General features: G+C 42.0%; 2 protein-coding genes across 9 annotated transcripts in view; one reads left to right on the plus strand and one right to left on the minus strand.

The window, feature by feature from the left end:
• The window catches only part of PTCD3 (pentatricopeptide repeat domain 3), a 28,451-nt gene extending 27,687 nt beyond the window's left edge, over window positions 1-764 (plus strand). For both annotated transcript variants that reach the window (XM_070429642.1, XM_070429641.1), the window contains exon 24: window positions 117-764. In XM_070429642.1, coding sequence (XP_070285743.1) covers window positions 117-201 — 85 coding nt within the window. In that variant the 3' untranslated portion in view covers window positions 202-764. The remainder of the gene's footprint in view (window positions 1-116) is intronic.
• A 1,347-nt stretch (window positions 765-2,111) lies between these two features.
• Window positions 2,112-17,496, minus strand: part of IMMT (inner membrane mitochondrial protein) — a 51,760-nt gene continuing 36,375 nt past the window's right edge. For 6 of the 7 annotated variants that reach the window (XM_070429633.1, XM_070429632.1, XM_070429631.1 and 3 more), the window contains 8 exons: window positions 16,838-16,941; window positions 15,330-15,465; window positions 14,674-14,803; window positions 9,703-9,717; window positions 7,954-8,177; window positions 5,353-5,484; window positions 3,885-4,014; window positions 2,112-3,036 (listed from right to left, as the gene is read on the minus strand). In XM_070429633.1, the coding sequence (XP_070285734.1) occupies window positions 2,423-3,036; window positions 3,885-4,014; window positions 5,353-5,484; window positions 7,954-8,177; window positions 9,703-9,717; window positions 14,674-14,803; window positions 15,330-15,465; window positions 16,838-16,941 (1,485 nt within the window). In that variant the 3' untranslated portion in view covers window positions 2,112-2,422. Of the gene's footprint in view, window positions 3,037-3,884; window positions 4,015-5,352; window positions 5,485-7,953; window positions 8,178-9,702; window positions 9,718-14,673; window positions 14,804-15,329; window positions 15,466-16,813; window positions 16,942-17,496 lie in introns of those variants that run through there. The other variant, XM_070429638.1, reaches the window with a different exon arrangement.

The raw sequence follows: 17,496 nt of genomic DNA on the forward strand, positions 1-17,496 counted from the left end.
GGGACCTGTAGATTTGGCTGTAGGACCCTTTTCCTTTGTTAATACCGTTTAGCGAAGCAGCAAAATTCCCCGGCCCCAAGACTGAACTGCAGTGTAACTCGTTTATTTCCTTACAGGGAAGCCCTGGGACGCCTGCCTGCCTGTGACAGCGATAGTGACAGCAGCAGTGACAGCGACAGTGACATCAGTGGAGGCAAATAAAAGTAGGCCAGTCAGGAAGCTGTGGCCTAGCATGGGATGTCAACATTTAACCAGGATATGAAATAAACCAGAATATAGGTTTGGTGAACTTTGAAATACAGTTGCTACAACACGAACCTATTTGAAGGTTATAGTCCTTATTTGATACCAAAGCGTCCATTTAAGGTTATGGTTTAAACAGAAGCAGTGCTACCATTTTCAGTTCTTTGGATCCACATTGTGAGGTGCATAGCTCCTGATCGCAGCATCTCTGCACCCCTCTGGGGCCTGCCTGCCGACCTCACACTGCTTCATTGGTATGGTTCATTTGCCCGTTCTGAACTTGAGCTTCTGTCAGCTGATGCTGTGACGCTGGTATTACCTTATCTTAGAGGTGTCTAAAGGAGGTCTGCCTACAATTACATCACTTTTGCTACTAGGTTAATAATATCCCAATTTCAGGGATATATATATATATATATATGAGGGGAACTGTACATCTTAGAATCGATTAAATGACAATGGCAAGAGTTTAGGCTGCACAACTGGGAAAATGAAGGCTGTAAATAAATAACCAATGTCCATGTGTATGTGTTTCCATCATTGTTATATAAGCCTTTGCCAGTCTTCCCCAGGACGGGGCTGGCACAAGTGTTCCATCTCCCCATTTCTCTCCCGTCCTCGTTTTGTCTGCAGGCACCTTAAGCTGTGCTGTAATCACAATGTCTAAAAGCATTTGTCCTGCCCTAACCAGTTTGGCTCGGTGAATGGAGCATCTGCCTGCAGACCAAAGGATCCCACATTCGATTCTGGTCAAGGGCACATGCCTGGGTTGTGGGCTCAGTCCATTTCATCATTGATGTTCCTCTCTAAAGTGAATGAATGAATGGGCTTGTCCTGACAAGCGGATTGAAATGTCTTGACATGATGTGTGTTGCTGTAATCAAGTTAGGCTCGCCTCTACTTCTAGCACCTGTCTCTTACCATCATAACTTTGAAATGTGGAAGCTGGCGTGAACTTGAGGCTTGAAGAAGTGCTTACCTTCACAAGCGATTCTCTCCTGCCGGCTGCTTTGCTCACCTGGCTCCCAGATGCACTGAGGCCCCCCCAGGAGTTCTCGCAGGTGAGCACCTCATGCTTACCCTCCAGGACTGCTATTCATGGCACTGCACTGTATTCCTGTCTGATCCCTTCCACCATCCTCACTAGGCAGGAGCCATTCCTGTCCTCAGAAACGTAAGCATTGGTTCGTGTTTTCTCCTAGAATGTCAGTTTAAGACATCTGATTGAGGGACAAGGGGTGGGGGTTTCAGTAAGCTGCTTATGCATTCATGTGCATTGTGTCATTAGCTCCTTGACACATTAAAGCAAATGAGCGGAAGGACAGATTGGGCAGATTAGCCTTTTGATCTTGCTTTGCAACTCCAAGAACCTGGCTACCTGGAAGCTTCTGCTGACTCAGCCCTTTTCCCCTTGGTTCTTAGGCACTTACAAATGCCTCTCTCAGCCAAATACTAAGTGGTACACTGTGTTGGGTCCCAAAATAATACAACTTTCCTGTGGTACCAATCAAAAAAGTCTGGGATATGTACTACAGGATGCCCCCAAAAAATGTATATAGTTTGAACAATTACAAAGTCAGTGTTTATTAACATATGGTTCATTTTCAAAATTATCAGCTATTAAACGTGCATACATTTTAGGGGGGCACCCTAAATTTCTAGTGCCTTTTAATCACTAGAACAATCTACCTCTAAATTTATTTGGCATTTTGGCTTTTACATCACTCGGGTTTGACCAGCAGGAATAAGTTTACCGCCAAGAACCCTTGCATTTTGGAGAGTGCACAGGACTTCCTACCTCTGCTGTTGCTGCTTCCCAAAGAAATTTTTATACACACAGGCTAGAAATGATACTTTTTGAAAAGAGATAAGCTACCAGTTTTCATCTGTTTTATTCAGTTTGCTCCAGGGGCAAAATCAATAATAGGGATCACAAACATCATTTTGATTGGCTCACAGCCTGATCAGTAAAACCTGAAAAACAGAAAATGTTGCACAAGTTGCAAAGAAAGCACTCCTGGAGTTCACTGACATGATAGCAAGTGGAAATAACATAAATGCCACAGGTGTTAACATTTAGAACAGCATTTGTAACCTGCCCCTTTCGAGACAATTCTGGGACCCGGCTGCTAACCCTTCATGTATTACTGTTGACTTCCTCTGACAAAACCTCTAGGCCTTACTCCTGCTGCACTCGAGTGGTTCCTATTCCTACAGCGCTGGCGTATGCTGTCAGGATGTCCACTATCTGTTTAGTTTCTAGCGTCATCCGGGCTTCCTTCAGCCAGTCCTGCGCCACTCGTCTGGACTCCCCTTTCAGTTGATTGACAAACTTGGCCGCCAGCTCCAGGTCACCATGCTCAATGCAATAGGAGGCATATGACAGTAACTTAAATGTGTTTATATCCTCAGAGGAGAGCTCCACGGGTGGCTTCAGTTGCCGAGGCGGGAATAGGAGCAGGGACTGCAAGTAGGAGAGGAAGTATTGGTATAAGCTATTTCTGGTTTCGTCAATCATTGCTACCCTCCGGGCCAGCTTTTGGACAGCATAGAAACGGGCTCTAAGGGTCTCTTCACTGTACACCCCTCGGGTCAGGGACTCTGGAGGGATCGCCGCGGTTAAAGCTTGGGCAAATTCACTATCAGAACAGGTGGCTTTGATGGCCTCGACAGCACTACCCAGCGGGACAGTGGGCAGTTCTGCAGATGCCGTCTTCATGCTGTACTTGAGCGCCTCCACCGAGAGCCAGAGCTGGTGGGCTTTCCTGGCCTCCTCTTCGGCAGCTGCATGACCTACAAAGAAAACAAAGGCAAAGAATTACATTTTTCTTTCCACTCGACTAATATCCTCCTCATGCATCCAGAGAAACGATGTGCCTTCAATAAGCTAGATCCACACATGGAAGGTGGGGCACAAAGCCTCCTCCAACCCACCCACCACTTATTTCTGAGTGTTCTCTCCTGGCTGGCCTCTTCAGGGGAGGCAACAAGCCACGACAATTTGGTGAGGACTTGGCCCTGGAGAAAACTGAGATACATGTGCACAAGCACAACCTGGTCTCCTTTCTGTGACACCCAGGTCAGTGCTGACATCTAATTCAGATGTTTATCTGTAAAAATGTTTGAGAAGGAAACATTTAAATTAGGTTAAGACGTATGCTAAGGCCACCAAAAAACTTCCAAAACACCCCAAAGCAACCCATTTTACCAACATCTTCATTGTTAAGATTGCCTTTTCAATGTGGTACGTGGAGGCCTCAGCATAACCACTGTCCATTTGGTGGGTAGAACCAGCACATCACCACGACCAGAGACACTAACAGGGCTGGAGGCAGGCAGCACAGCCTAGAGGCAAGCACGTGACCACACACCTTTTTCTCCATCAGGACACATGACATAACCAAAGCCTGTTGGGTAAACTGCCTCGTAAATGGTGAGCTCATGTCTGTCAACTTATTTAGGTTTAATTTTTAGATTCTTTTAAATTTCCTCTCAGATTACTCTATGTTCCAAATTTACCAAATCGGGCTTATTTTCTAACAAAGGAATAAAGTTTATTACAGTGAATTCATCTGTATGCCCTCATGTTGATACACACATTCCACTATCCTCATAACGATCTAAGAGGCCCAAGGACTCACTCTGAACAGCCTGTTCGATTCCTCTCAGTCTGGCATAGGCAGTGTTTATATCCAGAGTAAAGTTGTCAACTTGTTCCTGACTGAGCCGACGGAACTCTAATTCTTGTTCGGCAAGTTTTTCCGACAGGTCCTAAAGTAAAACAAACAGTGTACAGAAGCGTTGGGTTAGGTTACGGTCAGTGCACATCAGTCATTGGGACACTAAAGTCTTCCAGCAACTGCTTATCTCCAGAAGCAAAGAGAGCCTTTCAAGTATCAACACAGTTGTCATGAAAACGCCTACATTATGTATTTGAACTTTATACAAATTTACTAGTGGAAGCTAACATTAGAGGAGGCAGACTAGCAGAAGAAAGAGGCTATAAAAACAAAATAGAAAGTTGTACTGCCACACAAATATAATTAAATTGTATTCAATATCCTCTATATTATAAAGGACTTGTGGAGTAGAAACTAATTATGATTAAAGGTATCCTGGTGATTTCCAAATTTAACCTTTCTGGGAGGTTTCCTAAAATATAAAAATCTAGGAACTGCCACACAATCACAGGGGTTTATGGGGATGAAGCAGTGTCAATTCCCCCAGTGTCCTACTTACTTTCTAAAAAAAGTATCACAACCAGATGTCCCTTTTGTCTGACTACTGGTTCTGCCTGATGGTCTGCCTTGAGCACCACTGCATCCTAGCATATAGCAGGCACTGCCTGGCACGGGGCTGGCACTCATAAATATTTAGGCACTGGCTGAATGGATTCATTGTCAAGTACTAGTATCTGCATTCATAAAGCCTCATGTACTAACCCTCCTTAAAGCTTTGAAGGTTCCAAATGACAGGACAGATATAAAACACATGTGATTAATAACATAAAGGTACACCTTTATGTAAAAAGGAGCAGTTGTGCAATATACAAAAGCCCCACTCCAAGGGTAGGTACCATTAGCAATCCTCCCCGTCTTCCATATCCCCAGAGGGAATGCCATTCAAAGCTCGTTAAAAGGAAAGGAGAGCCCCAGCCGGGTGGCTCAGTTGGTTGTAGTGTTGTGCCATACACCAAAAGGCTGCGGGTTCGATCCTGTCAGGAGGCAACCGACCGATGTTTCACTCTCAAGCCCTCCTTCTTCTCTCAAATCAATAAACATATCCTCAGGTGAGGATTAAAAATATATAAATAGCCCAGCCGGTGTGGGTCAGTGGCTGAGTGTCAACCTATGAACCAGGAGGTCACAGTTCGATTCCCTGTCAGGGCACATGCCTGGGTTGCGGGCTCGATCCCCAGTAGGGGGCATGTAGGAGGCAGCCAATCAATAGTTCTCGCTCATCATTGATGTTTCTCTCTCTCCCCCTTCTCCCTTCCTTTCTGAAATCAATAAAATTATATTTAAAATATATACATACATAAGTAAATAAAGGAGAGATCGCTATGAACGGCAAGGGGAAGGGGAGTCAATGTTTACAAGAGGTCCTCACCTGTTCAAATTCTTGTTTCAGTTCCTGTTCCTGCACCTTGAGCACATCTTGTAAGTGATCAGTGTGGGCAGCAGTCTGTCGGCGGAGCTGGGTTCTCATTTCATTCTCCATGGCATCTCTGACTTCCTCTACCTGTGAAACCAAACTAATGGTTAGTCCCCAGTTCTCCACCTATGCTCTTAGGAGAAGACTAGTCACCATGGTGACAGAGCCTCCATGTCCTGGTCCCCTGTGATGTGCCACACAAGCCTACACATCTTTACTTCTACTTCTTCTCTGAATCAGAAAGCTGAACATTGAAAGGCACCTCAACAAGGTCACACAGTTGTGGCAGCAATCTAATTTCAAACAGTAGTTTCTCTGGCTCCAAGTTCGTGTTTCTTCCATATCACCAGGCTGCCTCCTATACAAAGCAAACTGTCATTTCCCAAATCACACCCCCCCCCCCCCGCCCCCTTGAGAATGAACAAATCCCAGATCATAGGGGGAAAGTCACTACAGAGACTTGGGATCAAACACAGCCTCACCACAACCATGTGTGTGACCCTAGCGAAATGATGTATCTTCTCAAGTCTTCACTTTCTCATCTGTGAATAATAATGCCCACTGTGAAAAACTGGTAAGAAAATATCTGGCAGTTGCTGAACACACTTTTAAACAAAGAAAACTGCTCTGAAAGTGCTTATTTTCTATTACTTTAGATTCAATGTGGGCCAAATCAAACCAAACTATGAAAAGCCCTGCCTAACAATTAGCCCTGTGTCATATTACAAGTTATTTAATGCTGATTACCTACAATTCATTAACTGGCTTATTCTCAGAAACAATATAATTAATAAGTGAATCCATTTAGTTAGTGCATAAATATTTATGGAGAGGGAGCCCTGTGCAGGCAGTGCTTATGATATGCTTAGATGCAATGGTATCAGACAATAAACTAAACATCTTAAACTGTGATACTTGTTTTTAAGAAAATAGGGCAGTATGAAAGAGAGAAATATAGAGGCTCTACTTTAGATTGAAGGGTTAGGTATGGCCTTGCTGAGGTGACACCCAAACTTGGAAGAAAGGTTTAAAGAGAGGAACTTGAACAAGATACCAGGCAGAGCAAAGACCCCAGGGAAAAACATGTAGTCAAGGTACCCCTCACCAAAAAAAAACACAGGGGCCCCTGGGAAGTAAGGGAAGTAGGGAAGTGTGGCTCACAGCAAACAGGAGTAAGTTCAAGAGGCCTGTTGATACAGGTTAAGAGTCTGGATTTCACACTAAATCACAGGCGTCAGTGCAGGGTTTTCAGCAGCCTGGTGTCCGATCAGAATGTTTTCTAAGGACTACTAGCCTGTGTAAACAGACATAGAAAGTAGTAGGAATTAAGAACGAGAAAGTGAACAGATCTGGGATTTACTTGGATGGAGATCTGGTAGGATCTGCTGATGGACTGGATGTACAGTTGACGGAGGAACGACTAAGCATGATTTCTTGCTTGAGCAACTGGGCAGGTGTAGGTTCATTTAGAGAGACGCAAGCTGAGGGAGGAGCTGGGAGACTAACTGGAGAAAATCAAGAAACTTGTGAGTATGCTGAGGCTGAAATGACAGAATCCAGCGGGAGACAACAAGTGGGCTGCTATCAGGCAACTAGAAGGCAAGGCACATATCGGAGCTAGCAACATACATGTCTCAGGTGACAGGTAACGCTTATACTTCAAAGCCACAGGACTAGTTAAAGCCACAGGTCTAGTTAAGTTAACCTGGAGACAGGTTAGATGGGCAGGTTTCAGAACCAATGCCAATGCATGCCAATATCTGAGAGGCCAAGCTGTGGCCAACAAGGTGTGAGCAAGGCCAGAAGAATGTGGTTCTGGTGGAGGAGGGAAGGGAGAGTTTTGAGGAGGAGGGAGGAGTCAGCTGTGTAGCTGAAAGGACACAAAGGCAGGAGGAGTAGTCAAGTTCCCAAATGAGCCTCTAGACACCTATGTAACACATGATGAGCCCAGACAGAAAACTAAAGAGCAAGTCCACCCACTCTTAACCACCAACTACTTAAAAATACTGGCAGAGAAAGATATACTCAGAACCTAACAGAGATTCTCCCAGCACTGCTTTCAGGGGCAGAGGCTGCCTGGGAAAGGGTAAGCTAGATACCCCTAGTGCCAGCTGCTCGTTACTACACTTCTGCTCCTGCTCCACACAAAGGCCCTCTGGCAGCTACTGTTTCCCTGGAAGTCCTGACTACAACAAGGACCAAAGCTCATTCAAGAGGTGAGTTGGCATGACTTGCATCTAGCATTTTAGTCAGTGACTGCTGCTATTATCTCGAGAGATAGATAATCGAGTTAGATTCACTTTAAATGCTAGGCAATCACACCCTAGATGGTTTGGCTCAGTGGATAGAGCGCCAGCCTGGAGTGCCGGGTTCGATTCCAGTCAAGGGCACGTGCCCCAGTTGTGGGGTAAATCTCCCGTGGGGGGCGTGCAGGAGGCAGCCAATCAATGATTCTCTCTCATCACTGATGTTTCTCTCTCTCCCTCTCCCTTCCTCTCTGAAATCAATAAAAATATATTTTAAAAAAATATTAGGCAATCGAAGTGTTTCTTCTACCTTTCTGTCCTGTTCAGCCTGTATTTCACTCCTGTGGTGTTCCAATGCTTTTGCCACTGCAGAGTCAAAGGCCCGCTTTTCTTCCCGCTTCTGTTTCTCCAAGGCTAACGCAATGTGCTGCTTCTCCCTGGCTTTCTGTTCTGCGAGCTCTCTGTTTAGCTGGTCGATGCGACGATGTGCGTGAGCAACCAGGGAGTTCAGATCATCGGTAGATAGCTTGTCAGCTAAACAGAAAACCACAATAAAATGTAAATTATTTCACCAAAATTACCTATCTGCAAGGTAATTTGTTTCAACCGGTTATAAAATTTAACTTTAACAACTGTAAAGAAAAGCAAAGAGTAGCTAACATTTGAAAACAGATTTAGTTTCTCCAATGCAGTCAGAAATTCATAGCTCATGACCAACAACTAAGGTGTTTTCAATCTCAAGCAAAGTAATTTTGGTCATCTTTCAAGTATATATTAAGTTCTTTTCCAGGAACCCAAATTAACACTTCTAATCTGAACTAATTATGAACTGGCTTAATAGCTCAGCATAATTTTCCTCTAACGACAAAGCTTGCATATGGGATCACTTCTGTATTTTCTTTCATACGTGACTATGATTAGTCACAACAGGCATCTAATAAGTGTGCGGATACTTTCACTCTTAACAGGTGATATTATCTAGGACAGTGATCTGCACCCAGAACTGTCCACCAGAACCACTTGTAGAGCTTTAAAAGCACTCATGCCCAAAGATTCTGATTTAGGTGTAAACACTGCTTTTCCCCTAATTTCATAATCCAAAAGTGTTCTACTATGTTACCATAGATTAAGAATTATGGCTGTAACAGCAAAATACAGAATGTGATAAATACTACGTGGTATATGATTCAACTTTATAATAGACTAAAAAGCAAAATGGGGGTAAGAGATTATTGACCAAATTCAAAATGTGTAAAACCTTTGTAGATTGATTCAAATAGAACAATTAAAACAACTCATTTTATAAAAAAAACTGGGCATATTTGAACACTAAATAGACATTTGATAAATTAAGGAATTATTACTGTTTTAGGTGTGGCAATGGTATAATGATTACGTTATTTTTTTTAAATATACTGAAAGTATTTATAATATGATATAATAGTTGGAATCTGCTTCAAAATAAGCTGTGGAAATAGACAAAACTAGCCATGTGTTGATCACTGGTGAAATTGGGTGATGGGTCCAAAGGAGTTCATTATAGTTTTCTTCTGACTTTTCACTATTTAAAATTTTACAAAATAAAAGCTTGCCGAAACCGGTTTGGCTTGGTGGATAGAGCGTCGGCCTGTGGACTGAGGGGTCCCGGGTTCGATTCCGGTCAAGGGCATGTACCTGGGTTGCGGGCACATCCCCAGTGGGAGATGTGCAGGAGGCAGTTGGTCGATGTTTCTCTCTCATCGATGTTTCTAGCTCTCTATCTCTCTCCCTTCCTCTCTGTAAAAAATCAATAAAATATTTAAAAATAAATAAATAAATAAAAGCTTAAAATACACACATGCACACACAACCCATACAGGTTTCAAATCACTTGGTGAAACATTTCTGTAGATGAGAAAACATGGATGACAAAAACATCCAAATCAGATTTCTCACATGCAACATAATTCTACTTTATATTATTTAGATGGTTTAGTATAAGAATCATAGGCAAAACAAAAAGACTTCAGTCTTTTAAGACTCAACAGCTTTGAAACATAAAAGACACATAATTACTCACCTAGGTCAGAAATAGCTATAAAAGAAAAGAAAAACAATTTTTAAAAAAAGATATACACATTTCAGCTATTAATCATTAATAATTAAATAGAAATATCCCAAAGGAAACAAGAATGAGGAACGAACAGAAAAAGACATTACTTTAATATTGGGAAGCAAAATAATAGTTTATTTCCTAAAAATTTAAAGGACTGTAAAACTATAAATCAAGGTAAATTCTAACATCTTAGAAAGTAAGAGGAGTTAAAAGGAGTTTTCATTTCTAGGCACTCATCTCTATTTTTGCTAAAGCAATCAATTTAGTGTTTACATAGAAGCTGTAACTCTCACCCTCCACTGGCATTAGTTCATAAAGTATTTCACGATGACACAGTCCTAACTCTGTTCTCGGTACTAGCCTTCTCCTAACATTTCAAATAATTAAGAAATTGGTCTTTCTTCTTTGGAAATCTGAAAACCGTGAGCTCACATGAAAGTTGCATTTAATCTGTACAAATCACACTGAGAACCACGACCACCTGGTTCAATGGGAAGGAAGAGAAAACACTGCACAGTTTGGATGACACTCCCCACCACGGGCACAGGCACTGCTGTGTGAACGCACAATTCACAGCCTGCACCGTCCTCCGTCCTCCGTCCTCCGTCCTCCGTCCTCCCGTCCCGGCCACAGCGGCTTCCCGATGGCTCCCCCGCCCTTCCCCCACAGTGGTGTTTATCACTCATTTTGTTATACTTTACATATGTATGCACCCTTAAACAATATATGGTTTTGTTCCACATGTTCTTAAGCTTCATATAAGTGGTATTCTACTCTATGTATTCTTCTGCAACTCTTTGTTTTTCTTAACATCTACGTTTGAGAGACAGAGTTCTGGTTTATTCTTTGTATTGTTGTATGTGAGACACACTGAGCTGTTTCCAGTTTTTCTGCTCTTAAAAACAGTGCTGCTAAGAACATTTTCATGACTCTCCTGGCACCCATGTGAGTCTTCTAGATCACATATCTATCTAGAAGCTGAACTGTTGAATCAGGAAGTATTCACATAGTCAACTTCACACTATAACTTGTGGTTCAACAAATCAACCACTAGATGACTGCGATGATGTTTTATTTCTATTCATTTGCAATGCCCCTGGCACGCATACTAGGAGGCCCATATTGCTCACCCTCAGATTACTGCAGCAGCTTTTAACTAGCTTCCTCGTCCTTAGGCAACTCTCCCTATACCCTCCACCTCATAAAAACGAATTTTACTCCTTATTACAATCACATCACTTCTCAAACACCTGAAAGGCAGAGAGAACAGTGAGGCTAGTGGGTAAGAATGAAATCCTGGCTCTATCTCCAACCTTGGGCAAATTACTTAGTCTCTCTGTGTCTCGATTTTCTCATCTAATTTATAAAATGGGCATAACAAAAACACTTACCTTATAGGACTATAATGAAATCTAATTACGTTGATACCAGTGAAGCAATTAGAACACAGTGCTAGACATAAACTAATGCTCAAGAATGTTAGCTATTATTTTGTATTTGACACTATGCTCAGCTATGGAGAACAAAGAAAAGGTATTAGACATGAATATCACCAGAACATTTATAACTTAGGGAAATAAGACTAATAAGAGTAAAATAACTGATAACACAAACCAGTTCTAACAAGTTTGGGATAGGTCTTAAATGAGCTCAGATTCCAGAGGCGAGGATAGCTATTAAGGCAGTGGTTCTCAACCTTGGCTGCACATTAGAATCACCTGGGAATCTTTTTAAAATCCTGATTTCTGGGCCTCATCCTCTGGAAATTCTGTTTCTTTGTTACTAACGTTGTGGCCTCACCCTTTAACAAAGAAACAGAATTTCCGGAGGATGAGGCCCAGAAATCAGGATTTTAAAAAGATTCCCAGGTGATTCTAATGTGCAGCCAAGGTTGAGAACTACTGTATTAAGGGCTGAGATAATCACAGAATACTTCACAATCTCCAGATTACACAAGAACTGGAGGAAAACTGTGGCTGTGGGCAAGAAAAAGGAAACTTCACCATAGGCCATTTGTCCCTTTTAAATTTTGTATTATGGAAATATGTAATCTTTTTAAAACTGACCAGCCAGAGTGGCTCAGTGGTTATAAACTGACCTATGAACCAGGAGGTCGTGGTTCGATTCCTGGTCAGGGCATATGCTTGGATTTCGGGCTCGATCCCCAGTATGGGGCGTGCAGAAGGCAGCTGATTGATAATTCCTTCTCATCACTGATGTTTTTATCTTTCTCCCCCTCTCTAAAATCAATAAAAATATATTTTAAAATAATTAAATTAATAAAACATTAAATGGAGGTTGTGCAAAAAAAGAAAAATTCAGAGATGGCATTGTAGAGGACTTTCCTTTTGTACATGATACATTTCTTTAATGCCGGGTATTTCAACCTCGTTACTACTAACATTCTGGCCAGCTAATTCTTTGTTGTGAGGGGCTAGGCGGTAGACTGTAGGATATGCAGTAGAATCTCTGGCCTGTACCCACTAGATGCCAGTAGCAATCCCTAATGTGGCAAATAAAAATGTCTTCAGACACTGCCAATGTCCTTTGGGGAAGGTGGGGTAACAAAAATGACTGGGTTGGGAACAACTGCGTTAATGTTTCATGTTTACAACGGGCATTTTCAAAATCAGCAAAAGAATTTTTAAAAAGTTAAAAACTTCACTCATACAACTTAACAAAAGGAAGACAATCCAATCAAAAAAAGGGCTAAGGACCTAAGTAGACACTTTTTGAAAGAGGACATACAGAACCGTGAGACATATGAAAACATGCTCAAAGTCACTAATCCTAGAGATGCAAATCAAAACAACGAGATACCACCTCACACCTGTCAGAATGGCTACCATCAACAAATCAACAAACGACAAGTGCTGGCGAGGATGCAGAGAAAAGGGAACCCTTGTGCACTGCTGGTGGGAATGCAGACTGGTGCAGCCACTGTGGAAAACAGTATGGAGTTTCCTCAAAAAGTTAAAAATGGAACTCCCAGTTGACCCTGTGATCCCACTTCTAGGACTATATCCCAAGAAACCAGAAACACCAATCAGAAAGGATATATGCACCCCTATGTTCATAGCAGCACAATTTACCATAGTTAAGATTTGGAAACAGCCTAAGTGCCCATCAGCAGATGAGTGGATTAAAAAACTGTGGTACATCTACACAATGGAATACTACGATGCTATAAAAAGGAAAGAACTTTTACCATTTGCAACAGCATGGATGGAATTGGGGAGCATTATACTAAGTGAAATAAGCCAGTCGGAGAAAGATAAATATCACATAATCTCACTCATTTGTGGGATATAATGATCAACATAAACTGATGAACAAAAATAGATCCAGAGACAAGATGGCACTGAGCAGACCGTCCAACCTCGGGGAGAAGGCAGGGGAGGGGTTTCAAGAGATCAACCAAAGGACTTGTATGCATGCATATTAGCATGACCAATGGACACGGATAGTAGGGGGTGAGGGCATGTGCTAGGGGATGGGAGTAGCGGGGGGAGGGGTTAATCAGGGGGGAAAAAGAGACATGTAATACTTTAAACAATTTTTTAAAAATCTAAGGCAGACATGCAAAAATTAGCAGAATTTAGCCTAGTGAGAAGACCAAAGGCAATATTTTAAATGAGAATGCAAATTCCTAGGGATAGCACTCATAACTAACTCTCCACAGACACAACCTGTCCCTATCCTACCCTTTCAACCTATTGCATTTATTTCAGCCAGCCAAGACTCCACACTATCTTCCAATGTCACAGATGCACAAAAACCAGTAAGTAAGAATTTCAAAAGGATAAGATACTGTAATGTGGTAGAGTGACCTCTGGAATAAGATGAAGAGGGAAGGTCTCTGGGGTGATAACAAGTTACCTCAATGAAGCACAGCCCGGGAGAAATTCCGAGGAGGGAAATGTGCAGAAGTGGCTTCACTAACCTGCTCAGGGGTAGTCTGTCCACACTCCCTCTTGTGCAAACAAGAACCAGTTCCCAGACTGAACTGCGTGTCTTTCTCCTGCCTTTATTTTTGTCTTTAACATATGAGTCTGATATCTCCTTCTTAAGTCAATAAACTGAATTAAAAATACTAAATGTCTGAGTTAATTTTTGACAGCCTTGTCAGTAAATCTGCCTGGCTGGCCACAATGCAGACAAAATTCCTGCACTGGTCTTTTTTACCTTAGCTACTTGGATCAGCCATGGTTCCATGATGCAACCTTGACACCTTAACACCAGTTCTTCAGGTCCTACCTGATGTTCAGTTTCTAACAGGCACTGACATTTAAGTAGTATTTTGATTTTGTTGGGACTGGTAACCTCCAATTCTTGCTACCTGCAGAGCACTTCAGGAAATGAAATATATTCACTGCAGGTACACTGTGTAATTGCTTAGCCATCAAAGTTCCCTGCAATCTGAGCCATTTGCAAGGCAAGAGCCTCACAGCCAATTTCCTTCTCACTGCAGTGTCCCTGGGGGAGCTCTCAACCACAGTGTTGTCACAGAGCAGTAAGGGGCACCTTAAGTACTTCATTATGAAGATTTTTAAAGTACCAAAGGTATTGAATAATTTTACATATATATAATATTCGAACAGAATCAAGGTTACAATATCACTCTCATTCACTTGGATATCAATAAAAAAAACAAAACAACTTTTTTTTTTGACTAGCAGAGACCAGATTGGGTTATGGAATCAAACACTGGCTAGACCTTATGTTCACTATGGCTAAAACCATGGGAGTACTGTCACAGTGTGTTACCGGTCACACCAGTGACTGAAATAAAATGTTGGAAACACTGTACTGTATGCCAAATGAGATATGCATGTCAGAGGGGTTTGGACTAGATGAATGGAGTTGAAGTCAGTTTAGTCTATCTGTTGTTTAAAAATGAAAAAAGAAAAGTGCCAACACTTCAGTTAGACTTACTCATTCCTTTCCACCCTGGCGAGACTTCTGGAGTAATACTGTCCAATTCTCGCTTAAAGTCATCCCGGGCTTGGACCACAAGCTCATGATACTGAGACACAACCTTAGCCTCAGACTGAGCTGCTTCAACCTAAACAAACACAAGGGTTACGTGGTTAAAGTGACAAATACATGTTCTAAAAAACAGAAGTTATTTTCATCTATTTCTTTACATGTGGTTGGGAATACATACACAATATAGAGAGAGAAACCTAAAGCTCAGGGAAAGAAACATAAGCCTCATCTTTGTTTCCTTCTAATTCTATTCAAACACCTGGGGCAAGCCCTCTCCCAGCCTACTCCCGTGTATCTCTTTCTCGGGCTCATAGGAAACTACCCACACAGATCACAGGTGCAGACGGAAGTTCTGCTACAATGGAAGGTTTCTTAAGTGGTAACAACCATAACCAAAAATGTTACCTATTATAAAAATAACAATACTGAACAATACACTTTGTGTCCAACTCAAATTGTAAAATTTGTAACAACTTATATTCTTTGCAGGGAAAAGGGACAGATATGGTAGGAATTTATCATTTTCCTGAATTTTTAAAATCTTATGCCTAAAGGATATTATTTAAAAGTAAAAAATACTTATAAACGACCTAAAACCCCACCTTTTGGACCACATTATCCAGATCAACTATCAGGTTGTGAAGCTTTCCCTCTGCAGCAGTTATATGAGGTTTGGCCCCAGCAACCTCTTTTTTCTTTGCATTTTCAATTACACTTTTCATCTTCTCCAACTGTTCTCTGAAAACCAATAAAACAAAACAAAGATTTAGTATTATTCCTTGTCAACTTTTTTAAAGAGTTTAAATACAACATTCAATTGTTTTAAAGTTTTTGAAAAAAAAATTACTCAATGCCTTCTCAGTCAGTAGACAGAGAAGCTGTCCTTGCCAACAACTGAAAACACCTCGGTCAGAAGCTAGACTTCCCGGAGGGACCCAGAGGAGTGGCCTGGTGCACAGGAAAGACGGAGGCCGCCAAGCAGGAGGCCTGGATTCTGCTCCAGGTCAGCCTCTCCTCTGCTGCGCACTTGCATGAACAGGGATCGGAGGCAATTGGCACAGTGCCGGCCACATGAAGACCACTCCAAATGGCGGCTTTTGCAAGGACTAGGCTGACTCCTCTGTCAATGAGACAGTGTAAAGAAGGAAAAGCAAGGGAGGAGGCCAAACAGCTCAATGAGCAAAGAGCCAGTGTCGGGGAGCCCTCACTATTCAGAATGTTTCACAGGCCAGAAAGACTGTGGTCTGCCCACCACAAAACAGACCCAGAGCCCTGATTCATGGTCCAGAGCAGCGGTGGGGAACCTTTTTCTGCCAAGGGCCTTTTAGTTACTTTATAACATCATTTGCGGGCCATACAAAATGATCAACTTTAAAATTAGCCTGCTAATTTGGTCAAACATTTCATTAACTCACCCCTAATGCCTGGGCGGGGGCAGACCAAATGATTTTGTAGGCTGGACGTTCCCCAATCCTGGTCTGAGTAATGTAAGCAAATGTCTTAAATCTCCTAATAGGCATTAAGGAAGACAGCAAAATTTTGAATGACATATAACAATTTCATTATGTTATGTTGATGAGAACCTTTATTCAAATGTAAGTAGGTTTCCATCATCAGAGGTTGATCTTGTATTTGGTTTGCGTGCTGGATCCTACTTTTAGCCAACCTCCAGAAATCGAGGTCAAGGTGGCATAAAACTAACCCATTATATTTATTTATAATTACTTTGGTAATTAAGGCAAAGAGATTGTGAGATACTCTCTAAATTCTAATAAAACTGCTCAAACTACCCAAGAAAAATCTTGAAATTATGGCAGAACCTCAGTAAATCTGTGGAGAAGCATCACCTAAGCAATAACCCAAAGAAAAACTGCTTCTCACAAGATCTCTTTTACAGGTTTCTGTCAAATTTCTTTTGGCCTAATTATATTTCATTCCATCCCTCCTTTTTAAACTTGTGTTCCTAATATCAATACAAATCAAGAACAGGTGGAGAGGGAGGAAAGGGTTTCTCTGCTTCCTCTTTCTGGACAAACAATACAAAGAAAACCCAGCCCAAAGAAAGCCACCAGGCGGCCCTAATTACTTGTTAAAGTCCATGAGTAATTACTTGGCTTTGAGAAGGGCATCGGCAGCCTCATCTACTGCCTTTCTGCGTTCCTTCAGTGCACCTTCCACTGTGCGCCACTGAGCTGACTTCTTCTCACCTGCAATCTAAACAAAAAGTTTTCATTACTAGCTTTATTGGGGCAACTGCTTTGTAAGGTTTATAAATGTCTAATCAGTACGCTGGACACCTGAAACTAATATTGTATGTCAAATGTACTTGGAAAATAAATTAATTTTTAAAAAATAGCCCTAACCGGTTTGGCTCAGTGGATAGAGTGTCGGCCTGCGGACTGAAGGGTCCTGGGTTCGATTCTGGTCAGGAGCATGTACCTTGGTTGCGGGCACATCCCCAGTGGGGGGTGTGCGGGAGGCAGCTGATCGATGTTTCTCTCTCATCAATGTTTCTAACTCTCTATCCCTCTCCCTTCCTCTCTGTAAAAAATCAATAAAATATATTTAAAAATATATATATAGGGTGGCTCCAAAAAATGTATATACACACTTTGAATAACTATAAAGGCAGTGTTTATTAAATGCATTTCATTTTCGCCCCACCGGTGTGGCTCAGTGGCTGAGTGTCGACCTATGAACCAGGAGGTCACAGTTCAATACCTAGTCAGGGCATATGCCCAGGTTCAGGCTCGATCCCCAGTTGTGGGA

Source organism: Myotis yumanensis, unplaced genomic scaffold, assembly GCF_028538775.1.
Source record: "Myotis yumanensis isolate MYYU_CA2020_CCGP unplaced genomic scaffold, mMyoYum1.0.hap1 SCAF_11, whole genome shotgun sequence".
NCBI lineage: Eukaryota > Metazoa > Chordata > Mammalia > Chiroptera > Vespertilionidae > Myotis > Myotis yumanensis.